Source organism: Crocodylus siamensis, chromosome 4 (assembly GCF_052110815.1).
Source record: "Crocodylus siamensis isolate JL-2025a chromosome 4, ASM5211081v1, whole genome shotgun sequence".
NCBI lineage: Eukaryota > Metazoa > Chordata > Crocodylia > Crocodylidae > Crocodylus > Crocodylus siamensis.
Window position 1 is genome coordinate 93,407,101 of NC_143398.1, and position 15,566 is coordinate 93,422,666.

The 15,566-nt window shown below is 48.3% G+C and overlaps 2 protein-coding genes across 2 annotated transcripts; one reads left to right on the top strand and one right to left on the bottom strand.

Moving 5' to 3' along the window:
- The first annotated feature begins 968 nt into the window (after positions 1-968).
- Positions 969-5,750, top strand: NDUFA6 (NADH:ubiquinone oxidoreductase subunit A6). The gene is made up of 3 exons (XM_090042898.1): positions 969-1,298; positions 3,837-3,952; positions 5,506-5,750. The coding sequence occupies exons 1-3, from the start codon at positions 1,154-1,156 to the stop codon at positions 5,635-5,637; spliced, it is 393 nt and encodes a 130-aa protein (XP_089899024.1). The 5' UTR covers positions 969-1,153; the 3' UTR covers positions 5,638-5,750.
- Positions 5,751-8,930: 3,180 nt separating this feature from the next.
- On the bottom strand, positions 8,931-14,893 carry SMDT1 (single-pass membrane protein with aspartate rich tail 1). Its single transcript, XM_090042899.1, has 3 exons — positions 14,655-14,893; positions 11,290-11,436; positions 8,931-9,244 (listed from the first exon to the last, which is right to left on the bottom strand). The coding sequence occupies exons 1-2, from the start codon at positions 14,811-14,813 to the stop codon at positions 11,299-11,301; spliced, it is 297 nt and encodes a 98-aa protein (XP_089899025.1). The 5' UTR covers positions 14,814-14,893; the 3' UTR covers positions 8,931-9,244; positions 11,290-11,298.
- Between the last annotated feature and the right edge of the window lie 673 nt (positions 14,894-15,566).

The following is a 15,566-nucleotide window of genomic DNA, read 5'->3' on the forward strand; positions in this document are numbered from 1 at the left end:
CTTTGCTAGACTGAGAAAAGGGGGGAGAGGGAAAAAACAGAGAAACAACTGTAAGTGCAATCAAAAAAAAGAACTGCAGGGATCAGCTCAGCTGGGCAGCCAGATCTGCACAGAAGTGCCTACAGATTCTCATCGTGAAATCCAAACACCATGAATAAGTCTTGGTTTTGTTCTCTGCATTTTTCTTATAGCTACCAGACTTGGCAATGCCATGTTGCTGGCACTCTCCCCCAAAGGGAAACCATGGCGTGGCAAGACGGAAAATGAGATCTGCTTGGTTGGATTCCCCCAAGTCTTCCTACAGTGGCAAGTAGTAAGATGCCAAGATGTTTATCACAGCAGGATTCCTCTCCTTTGCATTTTGAAGGTGCCACCTCTCAGCCAGGCATGGCAGCATCGTGCCACTGGTTTTCAAACTAAACATGGTTTGGAAAGGGTGTGCTGGCATGTCTCTGCTGTAGCTTGTGGCTCCAGAGCGTTTTTCTCCCACCAACATTTTTTTCTTTCTTGTTGGGTGAAGCTGCGTTTGTACTTGTTGCTTTGCTCTGAGGTATCTAGCAGGGTACTCCTCCGTTGGGAGCCACAGGATGCATTCAAGGGTGTCGGATCAGCTCTGCATGAGTCTAATGGGGGGCGGGGGGAGTTCATCCCATGACGTAATGACATCCGAAGTGGTGGTGCTGGTCAATTAGGGTCGAGGGGGCGTGGGCTTTACCTCAGGAAGGCAAGTGCCGGTGACTCACTAGTACAGTTGAAACCCCCGCTGGACTGCTGCACAAATGGGATGCAGCGTTTACTAGCGATTGCAACAAATGTCCCCCAGTTCATCTCCCGAGGCCTCCGCAAGCTCCTGGAGGTGCGGACCTTGGCCGGGGGGGAGGGGGCAGCCTACACTGAGCATCACCACCACCACCACCGCCTCCTCCCCACAGTCGTGCGGGCGGGCGGGAAGATGGACAGCGGCTTGCGCCCAATCAGTGAGCAAGCCCTCGGACTTCCTCCCAATCAACTGCCCGGCGGGGCGGGGCGTGGCGGGCCCTGCCCAGCAACCGGGGAGCGGCAGCTCTCCAAGCCAATTAAGACGTCGCGGACGTACTCGAACCCTGCGCAGTGGCTGAGGCGGCGTGAGGGGTGTTGCAGTTCCGGCACCGACATGGCGGCGGCCAGGGCTGGGGCCGGAAAAGTGGCGCCGGCCGTGGGCGCGGCGGTGAAGCCCATCTTCAGCCGGGACCTCGGCGAGGCGCGGCGGCGGGTGCGGGAGCTTTACCGAGCCTGGTACCGCGAGGTGCCCAACACCGGTGAGGGGCGGGGCGGAGTCAAGGTCATGGGCGAGGGCGGCTCCGCGTCCCTCCCTACCGCGCCTCCGCCTGGCGCCCGGGAGCGGTTGCGGCGCTTCTACTCTGGCAGCGCTGGGGATCACGTGACCCGACCCGACTCTGCTCTCCGGTGTTAACGACCCTGGCAGCTCCCAGCTGCCCCGGGGCCTGCTCCCACCCAGCCAGGGCTGGCCACCAGCTCCAGTGCACGGGGCCTGGGCTCCTGACGCCTCTTCTTTCCCACTGCCAAGTGTCCGGACCCACCAGAGATCTGCTTCCATGTCCTTCCTGTCCAGTGTCTGCTCCGGCAATGGGCAGACATCCTGGTTGGATGCGCTCTGGGGAGACGTCAGCCAATGCCTGTCAAAGAAACGATGAGGCTCTTTTAAGGGAGGTCATGAAGGGTGCGTCAGCTGGTTTGCTGTATCGCATTGGGGGTGCGATGCACGTGTGCTTGGCACAACTGGGGAGAGGGAAGGGAGCAAAGAGCACCGAGGCAGCCAGGAGGGGCTTGGGTCAGGTCACACTGGCTAGCACCTGCTGCCCCCAAATGAGTGCAAGGAGCCAGTGGGCACAACCCAACAAAACTCTGCCCCAAGACATGTGTGGAGGAGTTACAGGAAGATGGCCCTGTGCTCTCCTGTCTTCCTCTGCCCAGAGCCTCCTCCCTGGTTGTATAGATGGGCAGCTTGGCCAGGGCCAAGAGGTCCTGGGGTGACTGGTGGGCAGTGAATGAAAGAAGAGGTGTGGGGAGAAGTGCAGCCAGACTCTCAGGAGAGGTCCTGAGGTAGAAAAGTGGCCTGTCAGACACACGCCTATTTGTTGTTCCAGGGAACATGGGCCTAGGCCCACCAAAGCAAAATATAAGCTTCCCTTGCAAGGAGGCCACTACAGGTGCCCAGCAGATTCCTTGGGACAAATGAGAAATAATACAGGGTTGGGAGTGAGGTCATAGGTTAATAATAAGTGTGCTGAGGGGGAACCCCGAGCAGAGCACACCAGACACTGCCCAGGGAAGCTCTGCCTGGAGATATGAGCAAACAAGGGACAGAAAACAGCCTTGCAGTCCTCAGGGGTCCTCCTGCCCAGAGCCTCCTTCCTGGTCAGATGATGGCCTGCTTGGCTAGGGCCTGGAGGAGGTTGGCCAGGAGGTCCCAGCACCTGGTGGGGCCATGGATGCAGAGTGCATAAAATGTGGGGAGAAGTACAGCCAGAACCTCAGGAGAAGGTTCAGGAGGAGGTGGAAAAGGGGCGTATAAAAAAAACCCAGGCTATTGGGCTACTCGGACTAGCCTTGTGTGGTATTTCTCATGTTCACTAACCAAGCTAGTCTTTGTACAATGCTGCTCTCTGTGTGCTGCTTCTGATAATGTGGCTCCTGTTTCACAGCCCTACAGGCTGTTTTTAAGGCTAAATAAAACCATTGACTTTGGTGCAAAAATAACTTTCAGTGAAGCACTGGATGCATTTTCAAGATGCCCAAGAAGGCTGGATTTTGTTCTGAGTCTGAAAAAGATGTGAATTTAATCACGACTACAGGATTAATGAAACCATGGCTCTTACTTTTGTGTGGCTGTGGCTTTTATAGGTAATATATAATATAGCAAATTTAATGCATATTCCAGTATTTTTTTTTCTTTTGCTTCAGTCTTGAACTGAGTAACATAGCCATGGGCCCCTCACATAATACTAATACTTCTACTTTCTTTTATCTGGAGCAAAAAGGTATCTTGTGTTTAAATGCAATGATGCACCACACCATGCCCCCCCCTTCAAAATCCTAGATCTGCCTATCATCAAGGTCATTGGTCCAATGGAAGCTGGGAACCACAGCTCTAAGCATGGCCTGCTGTCTTTTGACTTCAAAACAGGGGCATGAAAAGCAGTCAAGTGGCACAGAAAAGTATCCAACAAGGTCCAGGCACTGACTGGTGCTCTGTCTTTTTTAGAATACCCACTTCAAAACAGTGAGGTCAGACCTGCTGGGTAGGCTGTTGGAAGGATCTAGTTAAGTATCTTGCCTCTGCTAGTGTCCAGAGATGCACGTACCTGTACAAATGCCTGCTCCTCTCTGGCAGGAAGTGGTACTTGTTTCCCCTTGGTGGTAAAATGTGTGGATGCCATGTGCCATTGTCTTCTGCTTTACAATGCTGCATGCCATTTTTTTGTTGCTATTTAGTGCAGTTTTCAATGTGTCTGTGCCAACCTAGTGCTTCAGACAGACAGAAGGGAAATGAACCAGATACTGCATGCATTTTTGATCTTTTCAGACAAGTGATGGATAAAGCTAGTTTAATTCTAAACCATAAAGATTTATCCTAACTGTCTGCTGCTGGAAAATTGGGCTTCCAAAATCCCATTAGAACAAATAGAGCTTTTTAGTGCTGTTATCAGCTGACCTGGCAAATACCCCAAGAACAAATTTTTCCTTGCAGTATTTTATAAGGTCAAAATTGAGTCTTTGGTTAGAAACTTCAGAGCACAGATAATGACTTCTTGAGTATTCTCTTCTCTTTCTAGTACACTTGTTCCAGCTGGACATCACAGTGAAACAGGGACGTGACAAGGTACGGGAGATGTTTATGAAGAATGCCCATGTTACAGACCCAAGGGTGATAGACCTGCTGGTTATCAAGGTAAAACAAATGACAAACAGTGTTTTTGTGTAGCAGAGGAAGCAAGTAATTTGGCATGCAATGAGTGGAGATGCAGATTCTTTGCTCAGCAGAGTTCTACAGAACAAACTAAGATAATAGAAATAAACCCGTTAGATTGGGAGTAACAGGCTTCCTTGAATACATACGTCAGTCATGATGACTAGATGTAAAAATACCTTGTGCTTTTCCCTACTAAAGGGGCCAGTTCCTTTTATAATGGACTTCTTGCTAAACTGGAGGAACACAGGTAACTAGTCTTCCCTTGTTCTGCAATTGCAAATAGGAATTGTCAAGCATGTAAAAACATTGCCTCTAGCTTCCTGTGCATCTTCTTTAAGAAACGATGTGTTGTAAGACTCACGGAAAGGCTGCTTTCAGTATGGAATTTACCATTTCATATCATAGCTTACCCACTCTTGTTATCTTCTTGTCCCTGAACCAGAAGAAACCCATGTTACAAACAGCTTTGGGCTTAAAAGTCTAGCATAACACTAGCTCATTTTTTACAGCTAAGTTTGCAGATGTGTACATTAAGCTTTATGCTTTATCTATATCGAATGGTAACAAAGAGTGTGTACATTCCATCTGGAGTAACATTGCATTTTAGAATTGGTTGTTAATGCAAGTTTAGTTGAACTGTAAAGTTGTTAAGCAACAGAAAAAAAATAACTGCAAGTTGCTACAGGTCAATATGGCATTAAAAGCAAACATGAATATGGAATTGAGTTTACTTTAAGCAGAAAAAAGTTATTAATATAGGGATTCTTCTTCCTATCTCTTTCCCCCATCCCTGAAAATTTAACCAGATTTATAAAGCTAAAATAAATCATACTTCAAAGATTTGCTCAAATCAAACATGTTAAGTAGGAGAATGCACAATTGTGATACCCAGACTACTTTGTCTGTCTTGTATTGCTATTGCATGGCGTCGCTACACATAAGGTTATGGTATTCAGTATGACAAACCTGCTATTTTTTATTTTTTTGCTATCAGTTAATATTCTATATCTAAATCTACTGATTGATCTGGAATTGCAAGAGGCTTTTTAAGATGAAGGTGCCTGGAAACCAAAAACAATGGGGGGAGAAGGGGAGCTGTTAGTTCAGAAATTGTGTGGCATTTTGTTGTTTGGGGAGGGGGGATTGGCAGAAAGGCTAGTTTTGGCATTTCTTTTCCGTGCTGCTTCTGCTGCCAGGCTATATAGGAGTGGATGGATATTAGGCATGCAGGTCACAGAGAAGGATGGATTTCCTGCTCATTGCAAAAGTGGGTCAAGACCAGCAAAGTTGTTAGGTTGTCTAAACTTGTTAGCACCAGATGTTAGGAGACAGTAGTAGAGCCTAGAATGCTGTAAGAGTGAGGTCACTCACTAAAAGCAGTAAATAACTACAGAGGCCACTGACACCCCTCCCTAATGCTAAGAGATGCAAAACAGTGCCTCTCAGAAACTTAAAACCAGTAGTCCAAAGTTTAAGCAACTACAGCTGATCTGTAACTGGAATTTTGTCTCTGATTTTTTTTGTGTGTGTAGGGGAAAATTGAGCTACAGGAAACTATTAATGTATGGAAGCAGCGGACACATGTCATGAGATATTTCCATGAGACAGAAACACCGCGACCCACGGATTTTTTGTCAAAGTTCTATGCAGGCAATGATCCCTGAAACAAACTGACTTAAAACTGAACATGTATTTCACTGTCTTGTTGCAAATAAAACTCTATGCTGAAGAGAGGCTCTTAAGAAGGAAAGTAACCCTCCTTTCAGCGTTACGTGTAGTGTCTTGTTCATTGAGTCTGAATCTTCTGAGTGTACAAACTGTTCTGTGCTCCTAACTTCCTTTGAAGTATCATGCTTTCTCATCCTACTTCAACTGTACTTCAGACAAGTAAAATCCTTGATGTAGACAGAAGACACCTAATTACAGACTGCCTCAGAAGCTGGGAAAATCTTTTGCATGCAGCTATAACTGGAATTCCATGCTGGAGTGAGAACAGCTTTCCTGGAAGGCAGTTGATTAATAGGCAGAATCCAGCACAATGACAGGAAAAAAATGTAACTATTATAGTAGGTAATGTTGGTCATTTTATTTCAGTCATTCAAAGCTTAGCTGTTCTAGAAGTACCAGAAAGCTGGATGGATGTTTTGGTGAGAGCAAAGAAAATGTTAGGGGTATAGACTTCAGCCTAAGCTGGAGCTATGGGAGTTGGGGGTCTCTAGATGCATGAGTAAGAGCTAGATGGTCATCAAGGAGCCTGGTTTTCGCTGTTGAAGAAATTTGAATTAAACCCCCCAAAATCCCTCACTTGCTGCTGGAGCCCTGGATGCTACTATGGTGCAATGGAAAACAGAGCCCTTGTCAATGAGTCACACAGCCTGAGCGGAGTCTGTGGGTAGGGCAAGAGCAGGTTCCCCATTGTGGGTTCAGGCTAGGCTGCAGAGACCCCAGGGAGAGGGCAGCAGAGTGGGGAGCCCAAGCCCACAGCAGCTAACCCACCCCTGTCCCTGCCCTGTGCACAAATCATGGGGACACATCCCAGAGTGCATGGGGCGGGGGGAAGTCTGCCCTGCCCTGCGGCCCCCCGACAAACTGCCTGTGGCTCCATTCTACTCCCTACCCAGACCCTGCAGCCATGTATTCTATCCCCAGGCCCCAAGCACTACCCAGGCTAGGCAGGAGCTCCAGCCCTTCCCAACTCCTCCGCTATGGTGGCCTCAATTCCCTGCCCCCCTGCCCACATTTACCTGCAGGAGCTGCTCTCCAGGCTGCCTAGTGGCCATGTGCATATGTGTGTGCATGCACATAGCACCCCCTGCCTGACCGCCCTCCTCCTAGCCCCTTGCAGGCTGGAACTGTGCTAACCTTCAAGGGGAAACGCACTGTTTCCCACATTTTTCTCCTTAAAATGAGAAAATCTGAGTTTTTCCGTGACAAATGGAAAATCTGCATCCCTGGTAATTGGAATGCAGCTCCATTAGGAGTGGATGCTGGTCTATACAACTTTTCTACTTTACCATCCTCTCCCCACTGGATGCTCTTCTGGACTAACAGAGGTTTTCTCCCTTTGCTATCACTTTTCACCTAGTTTCACCAGCACGTTAATTCAAATTTATAGTTAGCATAAAAATCTGCTCTTCCTTAAGAGGACAGCCTGTAAACAGTTGAGACAGTCCATACTTTTTCATCCCTCTATCCAGTTCTCTGCTCTGAGAACGTTTAACTTAGGCTCTGCTACAGCAGCTAAGAACATGTAAGGTAGAGGTGCCTACAAACCCCCTCTGGGTAGGTATAGCATTAGATTTGAAATCAGGTATGATTTCAAATGGGGAGGTGTCTCTCCTGTAAGCTTCTCTGGCCAGATCATACTTAGTCTCCCTTTTCAACATATGTAAGGCTTCAGATTGAATGAACAATGCTTTAAAGAGCACCGATCCTTACTACATCAATTTTCCCTCTTAAAGTACCTTTCCAATTGCGCTCTTCAGACTAATATAACCTATGGATTTCTCCCTGAAGTTTCACATCAGCACTACAAAAATCCCAAAACAAGTTTAAATGACTTGTTAACCTAAGCATCATCATCCAGTCCTTCCTTCAGGAGATGGTGTAAGAGTTCCAGTTATGGTAAGCCATAGCTTAACTATAGCCTGGTGTACCTAAGGCTCTGAAAAAGAGCTTGAGAAGAACAAGCCTCATGACCGCTGAATGACCTGATAAAAGTCAAAAATAAAAAACGTGAATAATTGAAAAAGTTGATCCAAAGAAGTAGCAAAGGCAGTAGCTGAATAACTCAAGAAGCAAAAGAACCCACTAATGAGGTAGAGATAGAAAGAACCTGAGATGCAGGTGTGCAAACTCAGCAAAAGAAACAAGTAGACATAAACATCTCAACCTAGAGAGGAAAATCAGAACAAAATTATGGCATTTCAGGTATAAAAACTGGTGCTGCAAGACTTGTTTTTCACAGTGACCCCAAGGAGTGTAAGTGACCTGCTTATTACAGGCAAGTTTCACTGTCAACAAGACCGGCTGGTAGATACTCCATGTGACAATAAACCTCTCTGAGATTTGACACTGAATACTTCAAGTCATTCTTTCTGTGTTGCCTCTGGAATCTGGAAGGCTGTTTGCCAGCACTAACCTTCCAGAACACACCAGCAACAACAGCCTGCACAGTAAAAGTGACAGCAGCAAGAAACCACCTGAGAACACACCATAGGCCTTAGCACAATAGATGGCTTCTCAAGAAGGCATAAAAGCCATTGAAGGTTTGAACATTGTCCCCCAGTAAAACAGAAATCTCTGTGTGCTCATGGAGGTTACTACTTGCCTTAAAAAAAAAGGCACAAGAGATAACATACAATACTTCCTGCATGTTTAAAAGAAGTTGCACACAATAAACTCTCACAGCTACATACAGGAAAAAAGCTTGGATTCATCAAGCCCAATTTGTCCGTCTGCATGGTATGCAATTTCTTTTTAAAATATTTTTCATTTGGAAGTACAGCCACATCACTGTGTAAAATGAAACATGCTTCCCCCCATTATCACTCCCTTCACCCATTATTTCTCCCTCTCCCCCTTCCTTCTCTACTCATTGTTTTCCAGACGTCCACCTATTTATATTTTCACTGACTTCCTGTCACACTTTTAGCTCCTTTCCTACCTTGGAGATCTCAGAACAGTTTCCCAATGCCTGAAGAAGGGTGCTTGTGCCCGAAAGCTCGCAAAGAATGTTTTTCAACCTGCAATGACGTTCTATATTCTTACTTGAATTGTTTTTGTATATTGACTGCTGACAGCTTTTAAGTCAAGTGTTAAAATTTCAGTATACTTGGTCCTGTCATTTACAGTAAGTAAAGATTGATGTATTATCTACAGAGAAATAAGGATAGATCAAGACAACCATACTAGATAACAGGAACTTAGTTAACAAGCAAGACAATAAACAACGAAGCTTTGTCGTAGTCTTTCCCTGTTTTATTTGGGATCTAATCACTTAAATTTCCCATGCTGATTATGAAAGGAACCCCAAGCAGTCTCTCAGGAGGTGAAAGGTACAGTATGCAAGGGTACCAAGACCTATGGTATGTATAAACTTCACACCCGATCTACACTTTTCCTCTTATAGAAAGGCAGAGAACAGTCAATGGTAGAGTAGAAGGTCCAACTACCCTTCCCTTCCTCTTTAAAAAGATGGTGTAACATGAGGCAGCGATGTCAAAATCATCTTGTCTTTGCCTTTCTCCTTTCTGTGCTTCTATTACAGTCCTGCAAAGATGTGGAAAAAATAATGTTATCCTGCACTACAAAACAGTGCTATTACTCTGCAGTCATGCTGGATGGATTCCAGTCCATAAAGGTTTTGGGCAAAGAACATAAACAGTCATAACGAACAACTTTTCTATACAGTGCTATGCTTCTAAAAGCATGCAACCTGAACTCCTGGCTTCATACCGTGATTTCAGCTACATAATTTGGTAGCAAAAGCAAACTTTGGGAAAAAAAATATGGCCAGTGAGATTATGGCAGACATGTTTAGCAAAGAACATATTCACCAGCTAGATATGGGACACATGCAGGGTGTCCACACTGCTGGACTCCCCACAGGAATGACACATGCTTCGCCTAAAATAAATTTTTTCCATTTTGTCCTGTCCTCATTGCAACTTGGTGCAGCAAAGAAAATGAGAGGGTTGGAGTAATATAAGCCTAGGAGCAAGCAACATATAGTTGACTAACTCTCACTTTCTGTCATTATAACAAAATTTACATAGCATTCTTTGATTTGAAGGATCAGAGTACTCAAGATAGTATCGATACAGATCAACTGCCACCTGTGAAACAGGCTCTGGCATGCTAGACAATAGTCATTCAAGGAACGGGGGTTTTAAGTAGGTAGAATGTACTAATATTGGAATTACCTCTGGACCCCCAAGCCACCCTCACTATGCATGCAATATGAGCTATCAAATCCTATGGTGACACCAAAGAATCTTTGCTTATTTCATATCTGATGCAAATGACAAGACTTAAAATACAGCATCGATTTAGTTCTATGTCAGAAGGAAGTGTCATTTACAGCATTTGTTTTTTAGAGGTGCTCTGATGTATCAGTCCATATCAGATTGGCACTGATAAAAGGAAAATTGACAGTATTGGCAATCAACATTTTTTGGCCAGTGTAGCTGATAATGTCACTGATAAATGCCATGTGCATGAGTGCAGCTACAGCATGCACACACCCAGAAATGCAGCCCTGCAGCTTGGAGAGCAGGGTCCAGCTGGTAAGTCTGAGGGGGTGGGGAGGAAAGAGGCATAGGGGGCAGATTGAGGCACCCAGAGTAAGGGAGTGAGTGGGGCTGGGGCAGATGCTGCTCAGCTAGGGCAGGGCACAGGGCAGAGCTGCGGGCAGCTTGTCTGGGGGTCACAGGGGTGGCTCCTGACACTGCACACACCCCTTGGGGAGGCATGGAGGGCATGCGGCCCCCCAGATTTGTGCGTGGGGTGAGGGCTGGCTGCCCACTGCAGGCTTGGGGGCCAGGGGCTGCGTTGGCCTCTTCCCAACAGGCTGGGCCAGGGCTGCACTCAGGGCGGGTGGTGCTGGGAGGGGTGGCTGTGGGATGGGTTATAGCCATCCCAAAACTCCCCGTCGCCCTTCCTCCCAGCACCAGCACTGCCTGCCCAAACACAGTCCCTGCCCAGCCCCACTGCTGGGAAGAGGCTGGCACAGGCCCCCTCACCCTGCACACAAATCCAGGAGGCACTCCCCCCGCCCCATGTATCCCCTGGGTGCACACAGTGGTGGAAGCCACCCATCCATACGCCCTAGTATTTTCCTTAGAGGTTGTCCTTCCTCCTCCCCACAATTTTTTCTTTACTTGCTTATGATGTCAAGATGTGGGACTGGCACGGATATGGCAGTACACAGAGAACTGATGCAGAAAACCATTTGGTACTGAGGAGTGGCTGGCTTATCTGAAAAACACTCACTTGTTTCTTCTTCCCCACAGGCTTCCCCTTTCTGCTGGAGGATTCTGGGCCCAGTGAGCACTCTATAGAAGCCCATCCCTCAGGTCTCCTTTCTATGACCCACAGAGCATAGAATACAGCTGAGTATTGGATATATATCAGTAATGCTTGTGCATTCCCCAGTGATAGTGGTACACCTGCAAGGGGATTATGGGATCAAGCACCAATATCGAAGGTGGAGCAGCTTTCCAAAACCAGGAGTTGCTATTTGCAAATTATAAACTGCCCTCCCTGTCCTGAACCGAAAAAGAAACAGGAGCAATTAAATCACTGGTGGCACTTACCTCATGTCCTTAATCATCATCATCGTCGTCTTCTGGAACAAAGATATCATGCTCCTCCAGCAACGCTGCAAAGTTTTTACTGATCTGAGTCCCGAGGTACAGGAAAGGGATCACAACACTAAACACTCGGAGGAGGCCAAAGGGCATCTACATGGGGTCAAATCAAAACAAATTCAACTCTAGCAGCATGTTAAATTTTGGATCAACTTACATACAGGCTCCATAGGCAGAGACATCTCACAGAAGGATAGTTCATGTCACAGAAAGCCAAGAATATAAATACAACATCGTGCTGTTTTGTTCATGTCTGTACCATAAAGATATTGCTAATTTGCAGGAATTGCAGAGAAGAGAAATAAAATCAATTAAAGACTGGAAGGGAAAAAAAAAATGTGCGAGGGAAAGGAAGAAATAGTTTGGGTGGTAACCGTCACCCAAAGGGATACAGTTTGGGGTGAGGTGCAGACTGAATAATCAGGAATCGTCATCTAAAAAGCTGCTAAATTAATGGATTCAACTATAGTAATTCTATTTCCAGATACTCACATCAGTCTGGTAGGTTAGAGGGGACTTATCTTTATTTTAACCATGCATCTGAACTATACTATTTAACTTTGCAAGGATATAGGACCAAGAAAATTAGCCAATGTGACTGCAAAGCAACTGCCCATTATCTTTGAAAAATCATGGCAATTGGGAGAGGTCCTAGGCGATTAGAAAAGGGCAAATATAGTGCCCATCTTTAAGAAAGGGAAGGAGGATCCAGGTAACTACAGACCAGTCAGCTTCACCTCAGTCCCTGGAAAAATCATGAACCAGGTTCCCAAGGAATCCATTTCTAAGCACTTGGAGGAGAAAAAGGTGATTAAGAACAGTCAGCATAGATTCACCAGGGGCAAGTCATGCCTCACCAACCTGAATACCTTCTATGATGAGGTAACTAGCTCTGTGGATGCAGGGAGAGCAGTGGACATGATATACTTTGACTTTAGCAAGGGTTTTGATACAGTCTCTCACAACATTCTCGCAGGCAAGCTAAGGAAGTACGGGTTGGATGAATGGACTGTAAGGTGAATAGAAAACTGTCTGGATTTCCAGGCTCAGAGTGTAGTAATCAATGCCTTGATATCTAGTTGGCAATCAGTATCAAATGGAGTGCCCCAAGGGTCAATCCTGGGGCTGGTTTTCTTCAATATCTTCATGAATGACCTGGAAGATGGCATAGAGTACACCCTCAGCAAGTTTGCAAACAACACCAAGTTGCGGGGCAAGGTAGATACATTGGAGGGTAGGGTTAGGAGTCAGAGAGACCTAGACAAATTGGAGAACTGGGCCAAAAGAAATCTCATGCAGTTTAGTAAGGACAAGCGCAAAGTCCTGCACATAGGTCAGAACAATCCCATGTACCAGTACAGGCTGGAGACCAACTGGCTAAGCAGGAGCTCTGTAGAAAAGGATCCAGGGGTTACACTGGACAATACACTGAACATGAGGAAACAGTGTGCCTTTGTTGTGGAGAAGGCTAACACCATACAGGGCTGCATTAGTACAAGTGTTGCTAGCAGACTGAGGGAAGTGAGTCTTCCCTTCTATTTGGCACTGGTGGGGCAACATCTGGGGTACCCAGATGTGTTCAGTTTTGGGCCCCCTGCTGCAGAATGGATGCGGACAAATTGGAGGGAGTTCAGTGGAGGGCAACAAAAATGGCTTGGGGAACATGACTTGTGAGGAAAGGCTGAGGAAACTGGGTTTATATAGTGTGGAGAAGACAAGATTATGGGGAGACTTAATAGTAGCCTTCAGCTACCTGAAGGGAAGATCCAAAGAGGATGGAGGCAGGCTGTTCTCAGTGACAGCAGATGACAGAACAGGGAGCAATGGTCTCAAGTTGCAGCAAGGGAAGTTTAGGTTGGATATTAGGAAAAACTGTCTCATGAGGAAGGTAGTAAAACACTGAACAGGTTACCCAGAGAAGTGGTAGACTCTCCATCCTTGGAGGTTTTTAAGACCCAACTAGACAAAGCCTTGGCTGGGATGATCCAGTTGTGGATGGTCCTGCTTGGAGAAGGCGGTTGGACTAGATGACCTCCTGAGGTCCCTACCAGCCCTAATTTTCCTGTGAGCAATAAGGGGGCATGACCCAGCCCTAACCTGGCCCCAAGGAGGCATGGCCTGGCCTCACAAGGCAAAAGAGGCATGGCCCAGCCCCAACCTGGCCCCCGAGGGGGGAAGAGAACACGGCCTGGCTCCAACTGGACACACAGGGCTTGGGGTTTGGGAATTTGGCAGGTGGGAGGGTGGCAGTATTAATGGCTACTGCTCCTCTGCTGCCAAATTTCCCGACCCATGAGGAGCCCTGCAGGCCAGATGCAATGGCTCTGCAGGCCGCATTTGGCCTGCAGGTCGGAGATTGAGCACCTTTGGCTTATGGAATTTGTCAAGCCTGAGCTGATGCAGTTTAATTTAGCACTAGATCGCTGTTTACAACAGGGGTGACAAATCTGTGGTGTGAGTGGCACAAGTGGCACCGGCAACATGTGTGTGGCGCATGTGGCAGATCAAGGAGACAGGCAGCAGATGAGAGCAGAAAGCAGAGCAGCAGAGGGGGGAGGGGATCGGACTGGTGTTTGGAGAGGGGCAGGGCTACTTTGTGCCAGGCCTACTTTACAACACAATGGCAGCAGTGACGTGTCTTGTAAAAGCTACCCCAAGCCATGGACCCTCTCTTTATAAAAGACCTTATTTTCAAAGAAACAATGTCAAAAACCCACCACAGTTTATGTGACAACCTCTTGCCTCTTCCTGGTGCAACTCCCACAGAGCCCCTTTCCTGCCAGCTCATGCCCGCCAAGGCCCAGCTGCCCATCAGAAAAGAGCAAAGCCAACAGGCTGCCAACGCAGGCCCTGCCTACAGAGTTGGCAAGGGGAAAGCTGAGCGGGTCGCGGCCTCCTTGGTGCCCCCACAGCACCAAGGGCCAGGAGGGCCCTGGCCCCCACCTGCAGGCGCAGCGCCGTCTGGCAGAGGCACCCTGGGGCCGCGCCCTGCACCCCCCAACTGCCCCGCAGGGGCTGAGCCGGGCCGGGCCGGGCCACCTTGCCTCCCGCGGGGCGGGACCATTCCCGCTTGACAGTCCCCCGTCCCCGCGCCACCGCACGGGAGACTTGGACCCGGCCAGCGGGCACTTCCGCGTTCCGAGCGCTCTGCCGCGCCTCAATAACCCAACACCTGTCACTCGGCTCCCACCCCTACAACGCTTCTCTCTCGATTGGCCAATGCTCCCTCTCGTGAAAAGAGCAGGCGTCGTGCAGCGCCTTGCGATTGGTTGCTGTCCCGGCCGGCCACCCCCTTAGCCCCCCCCACTCACTTTAATGGGCTTGGGCAAAATGGCGCCGCTGCGGGTGGCAGTGAGGCTGCGCGAGGGCACCAGGGTCAGCGCGGGGCCTCTGTGGAGCCCGCCGCTGGGCATCACCCGCACCCAGGAGCCAGTCGCTGCCGCCAACAAGCGCCCAGCCGCGGCCGCCATCTTCCTCGCTGTCCCTCCCAGCGTTGCTATGGCGACGCGCCTGAGCTTTTGCAGCGGCGTCAGGTCAAATCTCGCGATGTTAAAGGGGAGTGTAGTTTCCAGTGCGCATGCGCGGGTGGGAAGGGTGGGGCCGGGCTGCTGAGTGTTCCTAGGCAAACCCGGGGACGTCGGGAAGTGCTGCGTCAGCGCTGCCCATTGCCGCGCCTGCGCACAGAGAGCACGTAGGCCTGGGCTGGGCGATTGACTTCGGGGGGCTGTGCTTCCTCGCCTCCTCTTGTGTGCCACACTTTCAGGGGCACCAGCTTTCCTTGGGCACAGCCTGTTTCCTCAGGCTGCCCTGCTTCTGGAAACAAGCTGGTCTGGAAGGCCCCAGAAACACATTACGATCGTGGCACAACTGACAGATGCATCATGCAATAAAGGCAGACAGGCCAGGCATGCAGAGTAGTTACCACGCTATAAAAAAGGCTGTCCAGCTATGAAAAGAGCCAGCCTGCCACAAACTTACTGCTTGAAAATGCACAGCCACTGCAGAGCTTGCTTCTATCCAGTTTTCATATGAACCATGTGGCAGGGCCCTGAGGTGCCAGCCCTGCCCTGCCTGATGGCAGACTGGAAGGACTACCCGCTTCTCTGCAGTGCCTGGTCTCAGCCCCTTCTACACACCATCGCTAGCATTCCACCTCCGCTGTGCTATAATACAGAGCCCCAAACATTAAAGACACCTGGATTGACTTTCTACCACCTCTGCTC

Coding starts and splice junctions, on each gene's coding strand:
- SMDT1 (XM_090042899.1), bottom strand. CDS start 14,813: ATGGCGGCCGCGGCTGGGCGCTTGTTGGCGGCAGCGACTGGCTCCTGG. Junction 11,437..14,654: donor TTTTGCCCAAGCCCATTAAA/GTGAGTGGGGGG, acceptor GACCCCATGTAG/ATGCCCTTTGGCCTCCTCCG.
- NDUFA6 (XM_090042898.1), top strand. CDS start 1,154: ATGGCGGCGGCCAGGGCTGGGGCCGGAAAAGTGGCGCCGGCCGTGGGC. Junction 1,299..3,836: donor CCGCGAGGTGCCCAACACCG/GTGAGGGGCGGG, acceptor TTCTCTTTCTAG/TACACTTGTTCCAGCTGGAC. Junction 3,953..5,505: donor TAGACCTGCTGGTTATCAAG/GTAAAACAAATG, acceptor TTGTGTGTGTAG/GGGAAAATTGAGCTACAGGA.